We start from the raw sequence: 25,972 nt of genomic DNA on the forward strand, positions 1-25,972 counted from the left end.
ATATAGCCTAAGCTGTCATTGAACTCACAGCAATCCTCCTGCCTCAGCCTTTTAAGTGCTGGGATTATAGTCATGAGCTACAACGCTCACTCTGGTCTAGGTTTTCAGTACTAGAATCCCAAAGCTTCAGTGTGAGATCAGAGCCTGCTCCAGCGACTGTAGCTGTCTCTGGATGAGCTGGACTCGCCCTGACATCCAAACTCCCTTTTTTATATTGAGCCGTCACGGCTCTCCAGAAATCTCACTAATGTTTTCAAATAATGTGCAAAACTCATCACTTTTTAATTGTTTATAATATCTGCCATATTCCTTCGCTAGATGCTTTGGACGTCTGGAAATCCTCCTCCCACTGTCCCACTGACTTCAATGGCACAGCCTACTACAAAAATGTCCTTGAATCCAATCTCCTTGTCACAACAACTCTCGTCCCAACCGTCATCATCTCATGTCCACACTATCATTTTCTCTCTCAACTTCTGGTCCAAGTTGCTCAGAAGATTAACTAAAATTCAAACCCCATGGTCTGCTGGTTAAATAGTTCTCACTTCCTACCATCTAACAGATTAAAGCTCTCTCGCTCACCTTCTCAGTGTACTACCATGCTGTCTCGAGCTACTTAATTACTGCAAAGTTCTCTCTGGCAAGGTTATTAATCACCCCTCCTCGCTAGATCCCTGCCCTCTCAATCACCCGTCCTTCTTGCCTTGAGGACTTGACTGCCACTCAATCTTACAGCGAGATTTACTCATTGTCACAGGTGCCCACAGACACTCCTCTTGCTCACCACGAGTGCTTACGCTTAAAAAAAAAAAAATCCTGGTATATTTTCCTGCTGATGTGTCTTTAATATTCAGATAGACAGTCTTTGGCGACTAAATATTAACGGAAGACACGTATCTTTATTACTCACCCAAATCTATGTGCACAAGTTCTGCTGACTGCTCGTTTATCAGGATATTCTGGACATGCCTATCACCAAGTCCAAGGATGTAACCAACTAGAGGAAAAACCCAAAATCAACCATGTGAAATCTCTAATACATATGCAATTTTTAAGTAGCTTAGACTTTAAAGTTACTTCATGGAAATTATATACAGTGAATAGTGTATAGGGTTTAAGTAAAATCTAGCCAGATACTTTAACGCATTTTGCATTTTACAAATAGATGTGCTGCTAAAAACATTTTCCCTTTCGTCTGCCTGATGGAACTCTGGTGACCAGAAACTGATTGCTACTTTATTCCACCAGGCATAACTGCATCCCTACTTTTTAAGACCGATCATGGCAAGCCTTCAAACACCTTTAACCTGATAGGAGAAAGCATGCAGTGTTACAGAACCACCACTGGGTAGGGAGTAAGGATGCCACCATGTCTGGCTGGCCCTACTGTTAACTGAGCCTGCTTTCCTGTTTATAAACCAAGTCGCTTTAATCCAATTAGAGGTTTTCATGGCAGAAGAGGTTCCTACAAATACTGAGGACCTCGCCCAAACATGCATGCCCTGCCACTCTAGGTACAGCACAGCAGTGGCAAAGGGAACTGCTTTAGTTGCAAATTAACATGAGACGGTCTCCACATGTCTGTCAGTTCTCATGTTCTTGGATTTTGTTAACAGCTTTAACTTTATTCCAGTCTCATAAGGAACGAAAAAGCCAAAACATGAGATTCTATTAAGCAGAACAAATCAGTGGTTTTGTACAGAAGAATAAGAAGTCAAACAGCAATATCAAAGGCTTTATTTCCTAAAAAAAAAAAAATCTCAAAAAATGAGATAAAATAAATCACATTCACTACATTAAAAACTAAACCAAAACTGGTTTTCTTCCTCTACCTCAAAGTAGAATTCTCTCTATAAAGATGGTGCAGGCTAACAGTCTGCTGAACAAACGTGATGCCCCTTGTGAGGACAGTCTGAGTGACAACCATTACTACCACCATCTCCTTGTGAGACAGAAGCAGCTATGTGATCAATACGTAAGATCTACAGGATTACCGATAGACGACGTGGCCACACTACGCGTATACGCCAACCGTTTCTCAAACCAAACAGCTGGATCCAAGAATTTTTCCATGCAGAAGTAACGGAAAACTGGCTCAAAGTTTTGGCAAATAGTCATGAAGGTCTCATACTTCTCTTCAAAAGACTTCTTCTGCACTTCCTTTAAACAGAACATTTTTTCAGTATTATGCTCATGCTATTCAGCTATGCTTTTAGAAGAAACAGCTAATAGGTTATAGGGGCAATAAAAAGTGAAAAAGACACCCTACCCACAAGAAGTTAGCAATCTGGTCAGGAAAGCCTTTAATTCAAGTGATAACTGCATCGGGATCCTCTCAGAGCACTTTTTAACTAAATTCTAATTTGAAGGTTCTTGTAATGTAGATGAATGACATGGGAGATTCTAGAAGTGCTCCTAATAATCTCCCAGTAATCTCAGGTGGAGTCAGAGGACGCAGGCATCAGACTTCTGTCCTCTAGAACCTCTTCATGGAATACTTCCTGAAGCCAAGCTTAGCAGCTTCAGTGGGCTCAGTGTCCATCCATCTGAGGATGGTGTCCTGACCTGGCCCAGACACCTCTGGCTAACGGAGTGACGATTACCACTCCATTCCCGACACAACATCTTCATTTCAATCTTCCAAATCCAAACGTAGCAGCAGCAGCCCACTATCCAGAAGACTGGGAAGAGCACACCTTTCTGTACACTGTGCTTGTTGTTTACTTAATAGAATTTCATGCAGGTATAGATCATGTACTGAGTATACTCCCCCAGCCTGTTTCCTCTCTTTTCTCATTTGTTATCCTCCTCTTTGAATCCTTTGTGTCCCTAAAAAAATTATAGTTCTGCTCTCTTTCATTTTATACATACGTACTTTCTTCTTAAAATCTAGGAACCACAAATTTGAAAAATTATACATCTGTCTGAGCTGGTTTAATTAACTTAGTATTATCTCCAGCTGCACCCGTTTTTTTCCTGCAAACAACGTAACTTTATTCTTCTTTAAGCCTTAAAATTTTCCCATTTTCTTTACTGAATCCTACGGCTTGACACCTAGACTGCTTCTAGTATTTAGATACTACGACAACCCGGAATCCTTCAGGTATACGAGCAGTATAGCTGGGCCATACAGGAGATGTGTCTGTAGGTTTTTGAGAAACCTCCAGGTTAACTTCCACAGTGGCTGGACTGGTTTACATCACCAGCAGCAGCAGTATTTAAGGGCATCTGTGCCAGCATTTGTGTTTTATTACTTACAATGTTTTTTGTGTTCTATTATGCTTCATGTGTATGAAATGTTTTGCCCACATGCCTGTATGTGCAGCGCCATGGGTACCTGTTGGATCCCCTGGAATGCGGTTGAGGATGACTGTAAGCTGCCACGCATGCACTGAGAACTGAAGCCAGGTCCTCTGCAAAAGCATCAGGTACTCTTAACCCCGAAGCCACCTCTCCAGTTTTATTACATTTTTATTTACTCGTGTGTGTGTGTGTGTGTGTGTGTGTGTGTGTGTGTGTGTGATGGTGGTGCTTGGAATGCATGCACCACAGTGCACATGTGTCAGTCAGAGCAGAGCCTGTGGGTCCTGTGATGGGAACTTGGGTGGTCAGGCTTAGCAGTGGAACCTTTTTACCTGCTGAGCCATCATCTCTCCAGGCTCCCTGTCGGTCTGCCTGGGGTAGGAGAGCATCTCAATGTCTGGTGACGTAGAACACTCACTCACACGCTGGCTCAGATTTCATCCTCCTACCTGTTCAGTTCATTAGGCTACTTACTGATTTGCCATTCGTTTTCTTATTTCCTTTTTTAAGTTTCGTTTATTCTAGCTATTACGCTCCTGTCAGGTACAGAGCTGGCAAAGACTTTCCCGATTCTGGAGGCTGCCTTTTCATTTGATGACCTCGCTCCTTTGCTGTAAAGAAGCCTTTAATTCCACATGATCCTGCTTGTTGACTGCTGACTCCACTTCTCAGTGGCTCAAGTCCTATTCAGAAGGACCTTGTGTTTTCCTCACACCTTTCTTTCAGAGTACATTATCAATTTTAATCAACCAAATTCTATCAGTCTTACCTCTTTAATGTATCTCTTATTTACCCACAATTCTTCATTAATTAGCCTCAATTCAAATAATAGCCCTAATCTGTTTTCGCAAAACCACAACATACATCACTGTCAGAATTATCCTCCTAAAATGTAAACTTGAAGCCAGGCAGGGTGGTACATGCTTTTAATTCTAGCACTCAAGAGGCAGAGGCAGGTGGATCTCTGTGAGTTCCAAACCAGCCTGGTCTACATCCTGAGCTCCAGGACAGCCAGGACTAGAGAGACCCTGCCTCGATGCTCCCCTCCCTCTAAGAAGTAAATCTGACATCCTGAGTTTTCACAAGGGTCTTTTTCACCTATAGAATAAACACTTGCAAACATTTTACAGCAAACCTATGCTTTTTGGGTCGATTACAAACTTCAGCCTCAACTATCCCTTCTTAACACCCAAGTTTATGTGGTCTGTAACTACACATGCCTCCCGCCTTCACACTGTTTAAATCCCTTCCCGTTTCACTCACACATACATTCATCTCGGTAAGTTTACATCTTGTTTCCCCCTAGCACATTCAACAGTTTCTCATGAGGTTATGTAGCTTGTATCCTAACACTGGGTGGCTTTGTGAACTACTAAAGAACCCTCCGACTCACCATCATTTTCTTTTGGCACTGATTGGCGCTGAGATCATTTGGCCTGTATCTTTTATGAGCACCTTCTTCGTTGTTAACAAGATATTCACCAATAGGGATGGTTCCTGTGCACCACTCAAGAACACCGCTTCGCTGGGAGAGGGGAACCACCTGAGATGAAATCACAGACCTCCGATCAGAGAGAGACATTAGAGGTGCCGAGGTTCATGTACCATCAGCCAGTGCAGAGGGTTTTCTCAGGATCTACCAACATTTCCACCTTCAGGAGATAAAGCCCTGTGGAGGACTTAAGCTCAAGAAAAGATCTTTCTAGCTTCTGAGACTTCAGAGGAACCACCCACCTCTCACTACCCACAATTCTCTGAGGCCCCTCCTGTTAACGATACTCACAGTACCTGCAATCAGTCCACACGGATTTGCTCCTTTAGTAGGGGATAAACTCTCCTTTCATTCTTTGTTTTCTGAAACAGCATCTCATTATGTAGCCTAGGATCCTTGAACCTGTGACGCTCCTGCCTCAGCCTCTGCTATGTTAGTACGCTTTTGCTACCCAGGAAACTTAGGGAATTTCATCCAGAAAATAATTACTTGTAACTGTGGTCTCAATTTCAACATACTGTCATTATTCAATGGCATGTATTCTTGTTCACAGTCTGATTAATTCAAGAAGAAAAAATATCTCTAAACATAAGTGAGGCACTGAGTCATTTTTGAAAACATGGTATATTATAAATATATAAATGCAAAAAAATAAGCAAATACTATTTTATATGTTAAACAGCTTTGACAAATAAAAGACTTTATGAAATCTGCAGAGGTGAAGCTTCTTTTGTGCCTCTTGCTGTGTTTGCGCCCCCTCCTACCAACGCACTGCTTGCTAATTATCATGCTCATGTAATTTTGTTGTGCTATTTTCAAAGGTATCTATGTAAAAATAGCTGCAAATTTTATTTTCTAATGAATAAATGATTATTGGGGATGTGAGTACCAGCCATATATATGGTCAAAGAACAAGTTTAGCTACAAATTTTAAGTAATGCTTGTTTATCTCAGTGAATCTACAGCATTATCTTCCCCAAGACCCGTACGTTTTGATGTAGTCATGTTGTACAAGACTTCCTTCTTGCCTCCTGCAGGCTGAGACTCTGCCAGCCATGGTGTTTGTAGAGATCCTCACAGTTTCCCTCAGATACTGCTGCAGTCACAGTCTACTGGTGAATATATCAGCCAGGAATGAAATGGCAGGGTGGCAGGATGGCAGGATGGCAGGGTGGCAGGGTGGCAGGATGGCAGGGCAGCAGGGTGGCACCATCTCTAACTTGGTTGAGCAAACGCTGCTAAGGTAGTAACAATCCAAAGTGACTGCTGCAATTTAGACTTAGCAGAAAGCTGTCACTGGATTTTCCAACATGTCTGTCTGAATTCTACTTTTTGCCACTTTCAGGCTAACTGTAGCACACTGTGGTTTTAGTCTGTGTTTTTCAGATGTCTAATGGAATAACATGACCGTTTACTGGTCACTCAAACTTTCCATATGAATTCTGTTCTTTTCTATTTTTGACAATCTTTAAATTCAGTGTAAGAATTGTTGATATAGTCTACATGTAAATAATCTTGTGTTATAGTATTATAATTCGCTTTCACTATAGATCTATGTTTTTATGGCATCTTTATTATTATTATTTTTACTATTATTTAGATATGTAAAACTATTTTATGTTTTGTGTCCCAAAGAATCCTTTAGTTCAAACTCAGGTTCTCATGCTTGTCAGGCAAGCATTTTACCCATGGAGATATCTCCCAAGCCCCATCTATGAAATTTACATAAAATAAATGAAAATAAGGTGTCTAAGCTTTATTCTGACTGAGAGCAGCACCTTTGGCTGAGGCAAGAAGAAGAGGTTATTTTGAAAGCTGAGCTGGGTAAGTAAGAGTTTATGTTCACTGCTGAATTTGAGATGCCTTAGTCCTCTATGCAACTAACCTTACAGGAAGTAGTCCTTCTAAATGGCTATGTGTTAGCTGATGTCATCATTTGAATATGCTTGGCTCAGGAAGTGGCACTACTTGGAGGTGTGGCCTTGTTGGAGCAGTGTGTCACTGTGAGCATGGGCTTAAGATCTTCACCCTAGCTTCCTGGAAGTCAGTCTTCCATTAGCAGCCTTCAGATGAAGATGTAGAACAGCTCTGCCTGCACCGTGCCTGCCTGGATGCTGCCATGTTCCCACCTTGATGATAATGGACTGAACCTCTGAACCTGTAAGGCAGCCTCAATGAAATGTTGTCTGAATGAGACTTGCTTTGGTCACGGTGTCTGTTCACAGCAGTACAACCCTAGCTAAGACAGCTGACCTGTCTATTTTCAGAGTCCAAATCAAAGACAAGCAAGGAGTCACTAAAAGCAGATTAGATTTCCAAAGACAAAGGTATCAGGGCTTAGCCACAATGGACAAGTTTTCCAGTGACAGGAATGGCTTCTGAAAGCCCCTGCTGCTGTGATACTCAGTGGCATTAAGGACATCAACCCCAAATACAAAGCTAATTCTTCAGCTGTCATGTGTACAGTCTGAAAGCCTGAGCCTTAGAACATGAAAGCGTCCTTTTATTGGAGTGGTAGCATGTCTGTACTCAGACAGGAGACAGCTAACACGCACTTCACCCTTGTTCTACAGCTAAGTCAGAGCAGACAGGGGTCAGACTGGAGGCCCTGGGACCAGGGCAGCATCAGCATTGCTTGGTAAGACTCGGTCTCAGGCTCCACTCTAGATCAACTGCTAGAATCCTGAGCACAAGCTCAGCATTCTGTTTCAAGAATCCCTCAAAGCCTGGGGCAGTCAGTGGTTATCCGTGATCCTAGTACTGGGGAAGTACAGACAGGAAGATCAGGAGTTCAAAGTCACCCTCAGCTACAAACTGAGTCTGAGGTCAGTCTGAGCTACAGGAAACCTGACCTTAAACACTTGTACAACGACAAAGATGGGGTAGGTGGGGTGGACAGAAAGGAAGCAGGGCGAGAACAAAGAAAGGGAAGAAGGAACAGAAATCCTATAAGTGGAGATGGCTGCAGAAGCTTGAGTACTAATAATCTGAGCTATATTTAGAAGATAAAAAGACTTTGGGGCTGGAGAATAGTCAGCACTTGTTGCTCTTACGGAGGACCTGGCTTCAGTTCCCAGTGTGTCTATAAGGCAGTTTACAGCCATGTATGTGAGGAAAACACTCATACACATAAAATAAAATAGATCTTAAACAACAACAACACGGCTGTTACAGACTTTTAACTTTGGTTTTAGCATTGAGAATGTCTTAAAAACATCTACTGGGCTGTTAGCATACACACTGGGTTTTAGAAATGTACTGGAAACATTTTATGGCTTATTCAGTTTTACTGGCTTTCTCCAGTCCCATCCCACCACACCTCAGTGCAGGATATTGAACTCTGGGCCTTAGGCCTGCTAGGCAAGCATTCAGTATTCACTTACATTTTTATTGAAATTGTACTGTCATACATTATTTTTAAATAAGCTGATATTTTTCAATGCCATCCCATTTAAGACATTTGTTAGTTTGCCTTTACATGTTATATTTTCCTAATTTTTAAATTCATTCCTGCACTTGTCACCACCACTCCTAGGCAGTTTATTCATGTCACATACTTGTCGGAATGGCCGGCACCTACATATATTGTATATATATTGTATCAAATGTGCAGATGTGTCCCTGAATTTTCAATTGTTAATCGCTGTGCCAGCAGTGACAAGTGCTGGCAGGGTATTTGTTTGGTATTGTCACTTCTGTGGCCCATCACCTGCTTTCTATCAGTAAATGTTTGTCACCCCCTCACCTGCCCCAAAAGAGGCTTCTCCGAGATTACCACGGTAAAAAGCAAGCTGCCATGGGGGAGGTCATGGAAGGTCACATGGCCTTCGATCTGGCAGCACTATTACCGTATGGACTAGGTGCAGTCGGTGGCGCTCGGCTCAGAATGGGTAAGCTGTGGGACCTCTCCCACTATGCTAATAGCTTTTTCTTAGGAGAAAGGAATGTGAATTTTGTTTAAAATAAAGAGCTGGTGGCTGGAGATGGGGCAGACGAAGGCAGAATGTCTTGGCAGAAAGACAGAGGCAGGAGACAGAACCATGGACAAAAATGAAGCAGGAATGTAAAGAAAGAGGGGGTTGGGGTTGGGGGGGGGAGAGAGAGAGAGAGAGAGAGCTCGAGCGAGCGAGCGAGCGAGCAGTGTGAGCCCTTGCCCGCCTTGTGGCAGGGACACACTGGCAGGCAGCTTAAGTCAGAAGCTAGCTGAGAGACTAGCCTGCCCCAGCAAAAAGGTCAACAACCTTAAACTTTACAGGTCTCTCTGTGTCTTTACTATTAAACCTTAAGTGGGACACAAACACCCTGTAATACATACTCCCCTTCCCCCCTTTTGACACAGGGCCATGTACATTTTCTTTGTACCAGTCCAATTTTAGTATCTGTGTGCTGCAGGGAGCACAGTGTCACATACTCTAACTGTTGTGAAGGGAACGCTTTTCCACTCTTTTTAAACAAGTATTAATGCTTAGGTTTACTCCTGGTACATGTTGGGAGTTTCTACAGAAAAGACTTGCAGCATCTACCCTTCTGAAAATAAAAGAAAACAGCTCCTGAGACTGCCCTGACAAGAGCTGGTTCTCGACTAGAAGTGAATTAAATGCTTTTCAGTTTGTTCCTGTTTTCCTGGGGAAAGACAGGTGCAGCAGCCAGAAGTCCTGATACAGCAGTGACAGAGGATGGGGATGGGAAGAGGATGTGAGAACAAAGCCAGAAAGGGACAAACCCAGGGAACCTTCACCTCTTAGGACCAAAGATCGGCTAATGGGATCAGCAGATAGAATAACATGCCTTGAGGATTTCTCAAGTAAACTGTGGAGAAAACGGAAATGGCTTCCGTTTGGTTGGCTGTCCTCTACCAAGCTGCAGCTGCAGTGTCCTCTCACCTAGCATCCGACTTTTGGGAATCTTTCCAATAGGTCGACCCGATTATGAACGAGGCATGCATGTTCACTGCATCTGTTCCAGGCAGAGCATCACTGTGAGTAGTAACGCAAGCCCAGAACGAAACAACCAAAATGAACCATGCACACACAAACGGCAGCATAGTCCCTACAGTAATTACTTACCACAACCAAGGGAGGCTACTTCTGTTGACTGTAGAAAATGTCTAATGGCAGCTGACATTAAATCACACTAAGTTGAAAATTAAAGTTGCACTGTCCACCCACAGAGGGACAATCTACAGCCTCTAAAGCAAAACCAGCGTCGGTCTACGTCCGTACAGCTTGTGAGCAAAGAACGGCTTCGCAGATTTTAAAGTAGGAACACAAGTCACCTTGTATGTGCAGATGGTCAGTTTCCTCTTTCTAGTCTCCGTGTTCCTCTGCAGTAGCATATTGCACATCTGGAAAACCTGCTGCATGACAGCATCTTGCCTCAGGTCATCGCGGCCCTTCAGAGCAACCAGACATAGACAGCCACGTTCACTTTGTTATAAGCACAGAGAGTCAGAGGAGGCAGAGCAAGGCAATCTGAGTTTCTATGCACGTCTTCAGAATCTCTTAAATAATTAATACCTACTGTCACTTTTCGTTTAGAAAAAAAAAATCTATGAAACTGGGAAGCAGACTGATATAAAAGGCCAAGTCTCTCTTAGTTGCTTCTCTAATAACTGAACTCTCTCACCTGAAGGCACAATATAGAACACCTGAATAAAGTAATATTTCATTTCTCTTTTCTGTCTTCAGCAAGACCCCAAAAGCACCCAGGCGAGCAGTGCAAGCAAGGAGTGTGCTACTTCCCAGGAGCAGGTGGCACGGTGTCAGGCTCGGGACATTGAGTAAAGGCCTTAAATCTGTTCTAATCAACACCAAAAGCACCCCCCCCCCCCTTTAACAAGTAAGCTCATGGTGTGTGTATACCTTGATAACATATTTTATCTTGAATCAACTGTGTAAGAACCTGCTAAGCCCAGTAGTGCCGACCTACAGTCTCAGCTTCTCCAGAGCCTGAGGCAAGAGGGTCTTAAATTCGAGCCCCTCCCAGCGAGCTCGGCATGACCCCATTTCAAGTAAAACCTAAAGGAGAACTGGGCTGTAACTCAGTGGCAGCCAACTGGTGAGCTTGAGCAAGGCCCTGGCTCTAACCCGTAAAATCAGGAAACGAGACAAAAATTAGTCTTTCAGAGAAAGACACACAATTTAAAAAAGCAGTTCGGTTCTACAAAACTGTATTTCTACTTCACAAATGTTTTCAACCTGTCCTAATTCAGGATAAAAACTAGATCCGGACAGCCAAATGAGGCAAGGAGAAACCATCCTGACACTGATGGCATCAACCCTCTAAGGACTATAGGAGAAACAGGAAGTCTCACCTTCACAAGCTGTCTCCTTTCCTTGCCATCAGAACCCACACAGTCTATTATTTTTGGTAAATTTAAGCCTCCGGCTAAGCGAAATTCTGTTTTAAATGACTTTATAGTCACCAGCTTTTCATACTCTCCTGTGGGGTCAACCTAATAAAAGGTGACAAATGATTATTATAGGACAGACAAACAATTAACACAGAAGAAAAACAAAGTATTAAGTAGCAAACAGAACCATAAATGACAACATTTATGGTTGTTTAATAAAGTTAGAATAAATGTCACAGATATATGATGATTTTCATTACTTTTGCTTATTGGTGTGTATGAGTGTGCATTTGGGTGACCACACACATGTGCGTCACCATGCTGGTACCAAAGCTGAGCTCTGGTTTAAAGGGTTGGCAGCCAAGTGTCTTTACTTGGTGAGCCATCTTGTCGACCCGGATTTTTAAGATTGTATATAACGTAGTTTACTTTCTTAAACATCTTTTAATAAAACTTCTGCATTTCAAGTCAATTAGATAGTGTTGCTGAAAAAAACTACTGAGAAACTAGGACTCAGTTGTCGTTTGCATATGTTAAATAATCTAGGAAATTATTTAATTCACAAGAACATTGTACAGATTTTTAAAAGTAAAGAGGAAATATTCAGTTAACCAACGCGGCTTCTAGGTGTTAGCCTGCATGGTCAGACCTGGTGACAAAAGCACTGGTTTTGTACGCACTGGAAGCAGAGCTGTGTCATGGACTTAACACCGCAGCTTCTAAGATTAGAATGCGACCTACATCCCGCCCACATGGCAATTCTGGGAATGGAAGATCACTGTGAATAGCTGTCTTGTGTGTGCACAGCAACTTAAAAGTACTGTAGCACCTCTTGCTTTACTGAAGTATACAGTTACTCAGAGCCAATACATCCCGTTGCATACTGAATTATTAAAAACCAAAACGACGATAACAAAAATGACGGAGTGGTGTTGTACACCTGCAAACCAGGGGCAGAATGTTTCATCGCCATGGGCATGAAATGCAGCCACACACTTAAAAAGAATAATAAAGTGAGACACAATGGATGGGCCACAGGTCTAAGTCCCAGGTACTCAGGACATTGAGACTGGATTGTCAAGTTCTAGTCTTGTTTCAATTACAGAGCAGGTTCACAGTCAACTCAGTGAGACCCTGCCGGAAAAACTAAGTCTAAAAAGGCTCCACCAGTACCTAATAGGTTCGGTCACTAGAGTTAAAATAACAATAAAATAAAACAGAAGGAATTCTTGGGAGAAGCCTGTGACTATTTTAAGGCTTAGGCAAAAAAAAAAAAAAAAAAAACCAAAAAAACAAAAAAAAAACAAGAAACATGAAACTATAGTCATTAGCCATTTGGACTGAAAAAAAAAATCTACAAATAATTTAATCTACTAATGTGTAATTTAGTCTGATTAAAAATCAAGAGTTTTAATAGTAAACTACCTTAATTTCCATAGTGGGAACAACAACGTCTTCTAAATTCTTCAGTTTAGTGATTGGCTGGTTGGCTGGAATGCTGATGCCTTCTGCATTAAGAATAAAGGGGTTTTAGTGGCAGCTGTAAATGGAGACTAGCGCTGCAGACCAAGCTGGAGCTGCGGCAACGACTCGTTCACACATACTTCTCTGGTTCCTCCACTGAGAGGCATCCAGGTTCGCCAGGATGATGTAGGCATCGCAGAGCGCCTCCATGTCCTTCACCATTGTACGCCTCGCACTTCTGATTGTATGGATTATTCTGCTTGCAGCCTCTGCTCGATCCTACCATCAACCACAAAGAACAAGAACCACCCAACTGGTAAGCTATACAACGAGAATGTATGCACCCATCTGGATGACGGAAGGACTATAGTTCTTCAGATACAAACAGAACACCCACCCAGTGGGTGAAATGCACACATAAGGACATTCAAGGTTAATGACCTGGGCACTTTTCAAATATCTGTTTTTCTGGGCCCAGAGAGATGGCTCAGTGGTTAAGAGCACTCGCTGCTTTTTCAGAGGACCCAGGTTTGGTTCTCAGAACCTGCATGGCAACCCCAGGTCCAGGGAATCCAAAAACTTCTCCTGGCTTCTGTAGGTGCCGGATATACATACGGTGCAGGCCAACCATTCGTGTACATTAAAAATAAACGAATATATTTTTTTTTAATTCTGGGGTTTGTTGTGCCCACTGCTTCATGAAAATAAAATCAAACTGGCATTTATGCTCTGGGACATGTTTAGGAATTGTTAACCAATTCTGGGTGGCAGCTCCATAATACAGGATACAGAGCAGTACCAGAAACGTGCATCCTTAACGTCTCTGAGAATTAAGACAGGAATGTTCTGGGAAAGAACGACCATCACCACACAAAAGCATTCTTGTATTTAACCCAAATACCTCATCAAGCTGAGAGCTTTCTTTGGGTGCATTCTTGGTTATTCTGCCCCTTCTTGCTGTCTCTGGTTTGCTCAAAAACTCATCTTTGTTTGCATTTGCTAAGGCCAGGATGATGAACAAGGTGTGATGGGGGTGATCCATTGAAATCCTAGAGATGAGCTATCAGAAGATTAATAACTGTTAGTTTCATGCGAATAGAAAAAAATTTAAATATACATTTTTCGTATTACCTATCATCAAATTCAAGTTAATGTCATTATTGTACAGTAAGTAGCGTGTGTATCTGTCTGTGAGAGAGAGCTACAGCTGAATGTCAGACATGAGAGACAAACATCTGCAATGAAAGAGAAAATTTAATACTTTGATTTCTCATTTTTACTAATATAAAAGACAGGTAATTATTACATTTTTGACTTCAAGTCTACTTACATTATTGAGGACTTCATGAAATCCTAGGCCTCCTGTCATTTTGGTCCCCATTCTAGCAGCCAACTGGTACATGAGAGGCAAAAACTTATAGGAGGAAATCTTCATTCCATCTCTCTGCCATTAAAAAAATGCAAAATATAGAAACGTGTGTGTAATATAATCTTACATCTAAGCCAAAATAATGGTTTCTAAAATAATGGTCCTCCACTAAGTACACCCTAGTGGCTGTCAAAACTTTACCAATTAGACAATTTCCCCTACCTGAAAGTCTTTCTAGTGCAAAGCCTAGGTGATAATAAAATTCACCTAGTGATTCAGTGATAATAAAAATACTTAGCCCTCAATCAAACTGTACCCAGAGCTGGTATGCTAACCACCACATCCATTCCAGTGACTCCGAGGAGGACAGATTTGAATCCAAGTCTACTGTGGTCTCAACTCCCAAGAAGTCAGGGGCAACAGACTCAAGTTCCTTTCCCCATATGCCAGAGGCAATTAAGTTTAACACACACACACACACACACACACACACACACACACACACACACACACACACACACACACACAGTGGAACAGATTAGTTTTGTTGATTTTGAGTCTTACCAGTCTTTACATTCTGTAGAAACATTTTATGTATCTACAAACAGAAACTTCAAACTAAATGACAATATATATTTATTTTATGACCACATCTTAAGATTTCTTTTCACAGGCTGGAGAGATGGCTCAGTGGTTAAGAGCACTGACTGCTCTTCCAGAGGTCCTGAGTTCAATTCCCAGCAACCATATGGTGGCTCACAACCATCTGTAATGAGATCTGATGCCTTCTTCTGGTGTGTCTGAAGACAGCTAGAGTGTACTCATATACAATAAATAAATCTTAAAAAAAAAAAAAAAAGATTTTTTTTCACTAAAAACTTACAAGTACTCCTGTATATGCTGTGATTTTTTTTTTATTTGTAAAAGTGCTCTATTGGAAAAAAGAGCCCTCAAAAACACAAACAAAAGCAAGGAAAATTCTTGCTTAGTGTCACATTGTTTTTGTTTCCTCTTCTCCAGTGTAGTTCTATGGACTCCTCTATGTCATCTGCAAAGGTAAAACGCTAAGAGAAGTTCCATTGCCTCCGCACAAACCCATGTCACTTAGAGTTTACAAAGTGCTTATCTGTGGAGCACCAGACCCATTACAAGGGGTACACAGACACTGAGGAGGCCGTGGCCTCCGTTTAAAGTGTATGGGTTAGGTAAGACTTGCCTTCATCATGCCATTGACTTCAGAGACTCCAGAATTTTCCAGCCAGAGGGAGCAGAGTCGGAACACCCACAGATCATGTTCTTCTCCGCTTAGTAAGCAGCTGATGTAGTTCTCAACTGCTTTACACAGGAAGCGTTTACGGTCCTCTTTCAGTGCACGGAGAGCACATTCATCTAGCTCCAGTTCTCTCTGAACCTTTATTGTGTATCTTGCATTTGATAAATTCAAACATAAAAGTCACAAAACTTTACGTAACTATAAAATCGTACATGATATACAACATAAACGAAAACCAAGGCGTTTACTCCAAAAAACCCTAAATATAATATAAAGGAACTAAATGGCTTGTCACACCAGCAATTACTAGGTCTTCCACACACCCACGGACAGAGTAGACTCCAAGTTAGTTCTCTGCTTACTCTAAACACACAAGAACCTAGTGCAGACTTAAAAGTAGCGTGACGACATCAAAGCAGGCAGGTCTTCTATACTTAGTGTGTATCTAGCAAAACAAACTAACATCCATGTACTCTGCCAAGAGCTAAACCAAGACATTAATTATTCGGAGGAAAACACGGCAGTGTATTAACCGACTGCAGTTGTGATTAACCAGGAGAGGATTGAGGAAGCCTGTAAAAATGCTAATTTAGGTGTTCAAAACTGTAATTCAGATGACAAGCTCAAGGCGGTCTTCCTGTAAAACGCCCTTTAGCGTATAAAGTTACCTGTTCGTCTGAATTTTATGCTCCCTTATAAGACCCACTTCTTCCTTGGCTCTTTTTAAGAGAGCTTGCTTGTTTTCGAATTCGGACGACTTCATGTAGTTCTCAATCCTCTGGTACTGCGTATCAGAGAACCGCGCTAATGAGAGGAAGGCCTTCATCTGTCCATTTCTGAGCTCTCGGCTGTCGCCATCATAACTGCCAGCAACCTTCACTGCCTTCAACAACACACAATCCATTAAGACCATGTTTATAAGCATAAATAGAGCTAGACTCGCAGCCCAAGGCAACCCACTCACTTCTAGATGAACGAGAAACTTGATGGTACGGAACCCTTATCAGGTAGCAGTTGCACTGAACTGTCTGAGAATGAAGCTCTTTAGGATGGGAGACAACACATCTTACTTTTCATACTAAACTTCCGGTCTCCCAAATTAGTGACACTAAAGGACAGAGCAGGCGAAACAGGAAGGCTAACGGGGACTCGAGAACTGAAGTCCTGACCCTTACTGTGAGTAGCTGGACTACACACAAATGGCAAAGGTGGCTTCTACGTTTGATAAGATATTCTGTAGAGTAAATGCAGAATAATCAGAAATGGCTTCCTGAATGGTGGGGCTACAGAGTGGACGGAAGACACTCAAAGTTGTTCCTTCCTTGGTGGCATTTGCTTCATTCTGCTCTGGGGATTACAGAGAGCCCCAGCAGGAACTGAAGGAATGAAACCACACTTTCGTTTTCTTTTGAGATGCATGCAGGCTTCATAAGAGGATTAAGCATATTTACAGTAGACAATAACGTTCAGAGCTGCACCAACAACCTACCTTTTCTAGATAGGTCTGCATGATGACTGCAGGATTTTCTAGGCAAGTCTCTGCCAGCCAGTTGCCACAAACCCTCAGACACTCTGCGTGTAGGCCTTTTAGACCTGCTTCATTCTGTATCAAGAAGCAAGAATCTTAAAATGTAGTTCCTTTTCAAGATTACAAAAGTGTCTTCTGTGTAGGTAGAAAAAGACGATGAAAAATATTTTTCCTCATGTTTTTACCATATAAGGAAATACTTCTAAGTATGTGAGCTTATGAAATAACCGCCCTGAACTGTCTAGCTATTACTAACAACTCGCATTTACTGAGTACTTTACAATGCCAGGAAATTTCCAACAGCTTTATGCATATTAACCCATAATTTTCACAGGAATACTATAGATTAGATATATCATTATTACCTACTTGCCAGTGCAAAGACTCAGGTACAAAACCACTGCACATGTTAGGGTCTACACTATTTAGGAAATACTTAAGTAAGTTATACTGTTACCTAGTACTTTGTTATAATTAATAATAACTCATGACCCTACAATGTCCTGCACTGTCCACTGAGTGTGAATATGTTCAGAGCACAAAGAATGACAAATTGTTGTTACTTGTTTTCTACTTTTCTTCTCCCAGACATTTCTAATTCTATTTTTGTTCTTGCTACTTCGAAGTTACAACGTGTATTTCCATTCATTTCCTACATATTATTTTTGACTTCTATAGAATATAAACTGAATGAATATACTTCAAGACAGATTGATAGATTTAGGAAAAAGTTTTCAAGTCTCATTTCTGACATTAATTTTCAAGGTCTCTTTCATATTATTTTGTTTCTGGATCAGTGATTTCAAAGCCTTAATGTGACCAGTACAGACGTATTCTGCAGCAGACATCTTTTGGAGGACATAAAACACCGATGCAGCCAACCACACAGGACACACACCTCTCTAAAGCTGGAGTCCAACTTCTTGATCATTTGCTTGAGGATACTCAGGGCAAGACTCTGCTCCTTCTTTGCCCAAAATACTTGTGCTTCTTCCAAATGCCATTCAGAGATTCCGCAAATAGCTGGATTATATTGCTTAATTTTAAATATTGCTCTTTCAGGGAGCTACAGTGAGAATGCATATGGAAATAAACACGTTACCAGCAAGGCATTCGCTGAGACCCTCACTATTTTACTATTTTTCGGAGACTATCTTTTTTTTTTTTTTCGGAGCTGGGGACCGAACCCAGCCTTGCAGTTGCTAGGCAAGCGCTCTACCACTGAGCCAAATCCCCAATCCCATTTCGGAGACTATCTTAATTAGCTTACTTACTAACCTACAGACCACAAAGTCTAACACAGCTCATGTGGGGGGAAGGGAGATAGAGAGAAGGGGGGAGACGGAGGGAGGGAGGGAGGGAGGGAGGGAGGGAGAGAGAGAGAGAGAGAGAGATCACTGAATTGTTATTATTACATTATAGTAGTTTGGGTATCTATTTTCTTATTTTATAACCAGGAAATTGAGGCTGAGAAACAATAATTATTGCCTTGCCAATGTTTAAACTCAAGTTTTTTGTCTAATTCTACTATGGAAGCTTTGTTTTGTTTTTCCAATCAACACTGGGGTTTGATCCCAGAGCCTTGTATTAGCTATGCAAACAAGCATGCTATCACACATCCACAGACCCAACTCTTTTACACATGTAAGATGGGTCTCACTAGGTTTTTCATGCTGACCATGAACTCATTCTCTTATGCAGGCAGGCTCTGAACTTGGGATCCTCTTGCCTCAACCTCTCAAATTCTCAAATGACTAGGATTGTAAGTCAGGTACAAGCCTTGGTCAACCTAAAATCTTCAATAATTTTATGTACAAAGATTTCCAGTTTTGAAGGATATTTCTTCTTCACATCATTATCATTTCTGGTATCTGAGAAAATAGAGCCCAAGAAGTGAGATAACTTAATTTTACAAGCTTTTTACCTGTGTATTCTTGAAGGTTCGGGCCAGAACAGAGAATTCAACAAGGTGTTTGGTGAGAATGTCCTTAGAGCATCCTCCTTGAGAGTTCTCCATTTCCTTTTGTACCAGGATCTCCAGAATGACTGTGCGGAGAGCCATGAGAGGCTCCTGAAAGCTGAAGTCACTGTCCTTCAGAAGCTGGGAGTGCTTCTGCCACTTCAGGTATACCTCAGAGCGCTCTCTGTCTGTGACTGACCTGAAAGTCAAGTCACATAACTTAACTTAGTTGATCAAAGGGAAAAAAAAAAGAGGTTCTTGGGTCCTGAAACTTAAGACATTGTATAATATATAAAGAACTCTTATAAACTCATGAGCAGCCCTAAATATTTAGAACAGTGCAAAATAGCATGCAGTTACAGATAATGAATGGGCACTTTAAACAGATTTTGTTCAGACCTATCATAAAGATTTGTTCAGACCTATCATAAAGACGAGACGACTCTGCTAGTCCTCCTTGTGGAGAAGGCGGACCCATCTACAAGGAAATCAATTAACTTCATTAATTACCTACAAACACTCACTGAATAGACGACTAGCACTTGAGGACACTTCATCTGCTAACATTCTAAACAGAAACACAGCATCTGCAACTCGTTTATATGAATACTTTGCTTTTCACATGTGTAAGTTATACTATCCCACCTTTCAACACTTGTGTTGAGAGGGGGGAAAAAAGATCCAGCGAGACTAAGAAGATGACGCGGTCAAGATGAGAAATCATCTCAGTTGTTTGGGCATGTTCATCAAAACCAAACTCCTACTTCCTCCGTCACAAACGACCCCAGAACAACAGATCTAAAATATTTTAGACAAAGGAACCTCCATAGACTCTTAAAATATAATGAAGGTGCTGAAGAGCTTTTGATTCCAATATTTAGGTTATACCTGTTGGCATTACAATTTTCTGTTGATAAGTCTAAGAGTGTTTATTACATGCACTTTAATAAATTTATTAATTTTATCTTACAATAAATCTCTCTCTTTCCTCCTGCTGTGTGCCATCAACACAGCATCTCATTCAGGCCAACAGAGAAGCAGCTAATCATGGGCAGAAATCTTTGGAAACCGCAAGCTAAAATAAACCTTTCTTAAAGCAAATAATAAATCATGCCCATTGCATGTTTCCATTGGTGACACAAACAACACACTTCAGGACTGTCAAAACCCACAAGCCACATACCTTGAGAAGAGCTCTCCACTGTTTTCCAGTTCTCCGACTGCCTGCAATCTGCTAAGTGTGGGGTACAGCGAATATACCGATTCAAGGCTGCCTTTGCTCAACTCTTCAACTTCCTTCACCCTAGGGGTAGGAGAGCAGACGGTCTGACGCTAACGTGCCTTCAGGGAGATGGACGTTCCCCTCTGTGGCTCGGCACTACTTGGCATACGCTTGTGGCTGACTGAAAAGACTACGCACACAGACAGACAGATAGACAGCATGAGGGTGAGACAGCAGTGTGACCGGCCTTGGGATTATACACTTCTAAACCTAATGCCCGGTTCTGCCATGTCGGTCTGTCCTTGATCTGCTACTGAATTTTGCCACAGCCATTGTTTTCCACCTCTGGAGTTAAAGAGTCTGTATAGAAAGAGTCTGACGAAGCATCTAGAATACAGTCACGGTAAGGGTAGAAATATTATTTCTGTCGTATGTGATAGGTTATTTCTCTGCTGTTGGTGAATGAGACAATTCAAGCCAGGTTAGATTATACAAAAGGCAGCTTTATCGGGAAGCTGCTCTCTGGTGGCCAAGTTCACTGGTCCCAAGGACCAAGGCCAGAAAAGTCACCATTAGGAAGGGGTGGGTAGGGCAAGGGAGAGAGAGGGAGAGGGAGAGAGGGAGGGAGGGAGAGAATGAGAGAAGGAGAGAGGGAGAGAGGGAGAGAGGGACATGTACGCAGAGAGTGAAGAGGAGGAAAAAAGAAAAAGACCAAAATGTCCGGATTACATAGGGAAGACCCTCTGGGGAAGGGCAGCCCAGCCCCTAGACTGGAAAGTTCAGGATTGGGGGCAAGGTATACCAGGCAGGGACTGAGGGATGCTGGGAGAACAAGGAGGCCACGTCTGCTTTGATGTGTAAAATATGCACCTCAGTCCCCTGTTCTGGAGTCTAAAACCAAACAATAACCAAACAACATGTATAGGATTTATGATGTCAGTGGCGAGTGTTTAAAATATTCATGTTTGGGGGTAGAGAGATGGCTCAGTGGTTAGGCGCACTGGCTGCTCTTAACCAGGGTTCAATTCCTAGCACCTACATGGCAGCTCACAACTATCTGTAACTTCAGTCCCAAGGGATCACAGACGTATACGTAGGCAAAAACAGCACTGCATATAAAAATAAATAAACCTTAAAAAAATTCATGTTTGTTTAACTTGTTACAGCTAATTGCTACACCATGTATGCCTCAGAGAAACCAAGCTTACAAAGCAGAGCTATGATGGTAAGAGAGTGAAGGCCATGAAACTAGAAAGGACAAAGGTTAACTCTTCCAGGACACGTGTACAAAAGAGAATACTATCATGCTTTTCCAGAGGGCGCAGACTGAAGAACTGACGTAGGTCCTCAAGAAAATCTTTCTTGAGAGCAAAGAACGACAAAGAAACGCTTGAACTCAGCCACCAAGTCTTATCCCTTCACTGACGCAAATTCTTATTTAAATCTACTCACATTTTGAGGATAGCAGCCACAGCATCAAATATAAAAACAATCTGTCTTTTTTATAATACCTGGCATGTCGGAGACTGTCATAAAATGTGGAGAATTCTCTGTTTCTTAGGCACTGCAGAGCATTATACAACGATTCGTGGTAACTGGTTCCTTCTAGTTCTTGGCTGCGAGATGATTAAAAAACAAATTTAAAAATGGAAAACTCTGAGATATGCATCTATAACTAACTCAAAGAACAATGTTGAGAACTAAAATTAAGATTTCTCATAAAAGTTTGCAGAGATTAAGAAAAATATGTAGCTGGTGCAGCGGCATATGCCTTTAATTGGTAGGCAGAGAGAGGTGGATCTTAGTGAGCTCAAGGCCAGCCACAGTCACATGGTAAAATCCTAACTCAAAATATAAACAAAGGGGGTTGGGGATTTAGCTCAGTGGTAGAGCGCTTGCCTAGGAAGCGCAAGGCCCTGGGTTCGGTCCTCAGCTCCGCAAAAAAGAACCAAAAAAAAAAATATATAAACAAAGAGAAAAAAAACAAACAAGCCAAAGCAGTAAAAGGCAGTGAGAAGAGGAAAGCATTTTACAGGTCATTTAAATTCTTTAAAAAAAACCAAAAACTTAGAAATTCTAGTTGGTTCTCAATTTTACATTTAAAATAAATATTTAAAATGAGAGCAGTTGAGTGGTGGTGGCGCGAGCCTTTGGTGCCAGCACTCAGGAGGCAGAAGTAGGATCTTCTGGTCTACAGAGCGAATTCCGGGACAGCCAGGGTTACACAGAGAAACTGTCTCAAAACAAACACAGAAAATTCACCTACATATGAATAAATCCGCTTTTTATACCACTCCTAACATGAAATTTGATAAACACTCCAATTTATGAAAACATTTTTCCATTAAAGTAATTAAAATGACTTAATTTTTTAGCATTCTATCAGACTTTTTTATGTAACTATTAAATCCTTTAGTAGTCTAGGTGTTTTGGTTTTCATTTAAAAAATACAATGATTTGAAATACAGGCTACAACTTTTATCTTCTTGGGTAACTTGGTTTGGCAGTACTTTATAAACTGCCTGGTTATCTGTTTGTGGTAGCCCTGGCTGGCTTAGTACTCACTATGTAGTCATGGCTGGCATCGAACCAGAGATCCACCTGCCTGTGACTCCCAGTGCACCACTGCTCCTGGCCTAGCACTACTTTTTAACAGCAGCAACGACAACCACCACCACAAAACATTAACAAAGGTAACTGATTTTATCACCCAGCCAATAGAAATGCTTTTGACTACAATGTAGCAAGAAGTGGTAGGGAGAAGGCCTACACTTGTCTTTAGATTCCTCAATTCAACAATCAATATTTTCACAGGAAAAGGCATTTTTAAAAATTTCTATCTACAAAACACTTGAAGCAGGGGATAGAATTTCTCTGGTGGAAAAAAATAAGAATGAAATTCAACCTTCATTGTGCTAGCTGCCTATTGTATACTAAATATTTAGTCATATGTGCGGCCCATAGTGTCTGTACAATATATTAAAAAACAAAAGCCAGCAGCACTCATAGAGAAAACAACCAAATGCACAGTTTCAGGGTCAGATAGAAGCAGTGGGGAGAGGCTGGTTTGCTCTCACTTGGCAGAAGTGCAGAGGTCCCACTGCATGTTCCTCCACGCCGCCTGGTAATGAAGCTCCTGCAGTTCCCCACACCACTCTCTCCTTTCATGGTCCAATCCTTTCAAGTAGATAGAAAGAATATGGGAGAGCCCCAAGTTCTGCAAGGCCTGAAAGGAAGTTATCACAAAATGAATACATGATCAAATACGTCAGGATAGAGTAGACCAGTGGTCTCAGCCTTTCCTAATCCTGAGACCCTTTAGTACAATTCTTAATGCTATGGTGACCCCGAACCATAAAGTCATTTTCACTGCTACTTCATAACTGCAATTTTGCTGCTGTTATGAATCGTAATTTAAATATCTTGCATGTGACTTCTGTGAAAAGGTCAGCCAGCCCACAAAGGGGGTCGCGACCACAGGTTGAGAACCATTGAACTAGCGAGAAACCCAGCCCCCACCCCCAAATTTTAATTTCAAAAATTTTAATTAACAGTATCACTTAAAACTCTAAAATATTGCTTAGCGTGTATATTTCTCCTCAGAGAATGTTAATGTTTGGTGGAAAGATACCTAAGCCTATTATAGTAAAAGATAGGACAGTTTCCTGGACCAACTCTAAAGCAAACTAGTGCCATGTGAAGCACTACGAGTGTCTCCTGGCAGGCATACTGTACACACTCCAGAAGTGTCTTCTGCTGTTGGGTAATAAAAGTATTATCAACAAACTACAGTGACCTGTGCAGCTTTCCAATGTGTACTGAGGTGCTGGCCTAATGTCTGACAGCCTAACTCCACTGACGACAGCTTTACGGAAGCAGGCACGGATGGCAGTGTACCTGGATGATTCCCGACTGGCGGGTGGAGGAGGAGATGGTGGTCTCAAGGTCGTATGTCACTAAGGCTTTCTCCCACGTTGCTTCATGCTCGTACGTCCTTATTCTGTAAGAGATGACGGTGAAAACATCTTTTGTTTCTGTGCGCATGGAGCTCCTTCGAAAGGCAGAATCACTATCTGAAAGGTGCAACTTACCGGGTAAGGGGTTGTAACACTTTCCCTCCCCCGCAGCCATACAGGCTGTCTGGCTCTCCTATACTTCTGTAGATCTCCAAGAGAAGATCCTGAAAAGAAAAATACCAAAGGCGGACACTTGAAAATAAAAATCAGTTCATGAGTTTTGTAAGCTTTAAATTTTATCATTATCACTCACAACTTATAACAAATAAATGTGCTGTAAAAAGTAAAATACAGTGGTATTCTAATCAACAGCACAGCGGCCTTGCCTCATACAGCAAAATGATTAATCTGCTTTAGAAGCAATGTTCAGGCTGAAGAGAGGCTCAGAGGTTAAAAGCGCTTCTCTTCCACAGGACCCGGGTTTGGTCCCCTACACCCACATGGTGGCTTAACTCCAGTCCTACGGGATCCTACACACTGCTCTGACCTGGGCAGGTGTGCACGTGGTGCACTTATATACCTGTAAACAAAATACTCATATGCATAAAATAATAAATCTAAAAAGTGATACAGTTTCACGAACCGATAATATATGTGTACCAACACGCTCGGTTTTTAATCACATTCAGCAATGATCACAAAACAAAGCAATGGAAAATGAAGTTCTGCAAAGCCTAACTACTGAAACTGGAACAAATGAAGGCTGTAAATTTTCTTCGAAATGCCTATTAGTTTTTAAAATGTGCTACATATAAAGCAGCAATTTAATTACTTAAAATACTTTTTGTGAAATTTACATAGGAAAGCCTAGTGTTAACTTCAATGAAACAAAACAAAACAAAACAAAAAACAGAAAACAAAAAAGAAAAAGAAAAAAGAAAAACCCAGAAGCTACACTTCATAGAAAACCGAGCAAGCGATGTAATTGCCTTGATATTTTTGCTGCGGGAAATATTTCCTAAGTACAAATCCATCAATATTGGTATAGATCTATATGTAATTCTTATTCAAATATTTCTATTCATAGATATGAAATAAAACCTTAAGAATGGAAACACTAAGGATCTAACGGTCCTTGGCATAAGAAAACACTCATGAAAATCAGTACAAAAAGGTGAGACTATATAGTTGCAAAGGAAAAGAGAAACCTTAATATAGAGGGTCACACGGTGAGCACAGGACAGGGCTGAGGAGCCCAGGAGACTCAGCCACAAAGTGCTTGCCACAAAAGTACAAAGTCTAAGTGCAGATCCCAGAACACACACAGCAAGCTCAAGGCAGCTGCCAGCATGTGTGAGTCTGGCTCTGGAGAAGCAGACAGGTAGATCCCTAGAGCTCCCACATCAGCCAGCTTAGCAAAAACCAGTGAGTTCTAGGTTTAATAAGATACCTTGTTTCAAAAAGTAAGATAGTGTTTAAAGACATCTGATGCAGACCTCTGGCCTGCACACACACAAGACATGACTAGACGTGAAGTTAAAGGTTAAGGAGAAAGAAATGAAAGATTATAGTAGACTTAGCAATGTATAGTTCATGGTAAAGGCTAGGCAAGCACCATTTTAATGGAATAAAGGAAAAATGGAGAGAGCAAATGCAGACATCATCGGAAAGTCTGGATGTGGAAGGAAAGGAGACAATGACACCTCAAGAGAACACAGAAGAGAGTGGCTCCTTCCAGATCCAAGGACAGAAACGATTTAAACAGTAAAAGCCTGAAATGTTTATGCTATAGTTCAGAAAGAGCACAGCATAATAAAGTTTCTGAGCAAGAACAAATAACCTGAGATAAAGGGAAAATTTTTTTTATTTTTTAATAAGAGAGATGGTTATGATGAGAGAAGAGACAGGGAGATTAAGACAATTATGGGATGTGGGATGTGGTGGGATTCCTAATTCTGTGGTGGTTTGAATAAGAATGTTCCCCATAGGCTCATGTTTGAATACTTGGTCCCTAGTTGGAAAAATCTGAGAAGGATTAGGAAGTGCAGTCTCG

At 41.5% G+C, this 25,972-nt stretch overlaps 1 protein-coding gene across 6 annotated transcripts in view; it reads right to left on the reverse strand.

The window, feature by feature from the left end:
• Window positions 1-25,972, reverse strand: part of Atm (ATM serine/threonine kinase) — a 103,973-nt gene that overhangs the window by 6,273 nt on the left and 71,728 nt on the right. For 3 of the 6 annotated variants that reach the window (XR_015626422.1, XM_087560989.1, XM_087560990.1), the window contains 19 exons: window positions 24,055-24,143; window positions 23,861-23,963; window positions 23,041-23,189; window positions 21,475-21,579; window positions 19,925-20,044; window positions 18,706-18,940; window positions 17,680-17,847; window positions 16,743-16,856; window positions 15,922-16,136; window positions 15,197-15,404; window positions 13,942-14,055; window positions 13,513-13,671; window positions 12,752-12,890; window positions 12,573-12,655; window positions 11,109-11,249; window positions 10,071-10,187; window positions 4,697-4,846; window positions 1,995-2,160; window positions 911-997 (listed from right to left, as the gene is read on the reverse strand). Coding sequence is in view for 3 of the 6 variants with exons in the window: in XM_087560989.1 (XP_087417115.1) it covers window positions 911-997; window positions 1,995-2,160; window positions 4,697-4,846; window positions 10,071-10,187; window positions 11,109-11,249; window positions 12,573-12,655; window positions 12,752-12,890; window positions 13,513-13,671; window positions 13,942-14,055; window positions 15,197-15,404; window positions 15,922-16,136; window positions 16,743-16,856; window positions 17,680-17,847; window positions 18,706-18,940; window positions 19,925-20,044; window positions 21,475-21,579; window positions 23,041-23,189; window positions 23,861-23,963; window positions 24,055-24,143 (2,662 nt within the window). In the remaining 3 variants the exon portion in view is untranslated. 6 annotated transcript variants of the gene reach the window in all.

The sequence above is a fragment of the Rattus norvegicus genome, chromosome 8, assembly GCF_021556685.1.
Source record: "Rattus norvegicus strain SHRSP/BbbUtx chromosome 8, alternate assembly SHRSP_T2T, whole genome shotgun sequence".
NCBI lineage: Eukaryota > Metazoa > Chordata > Mammalia > Rodentia > Muridae > Rattus > Rattus norvegicus.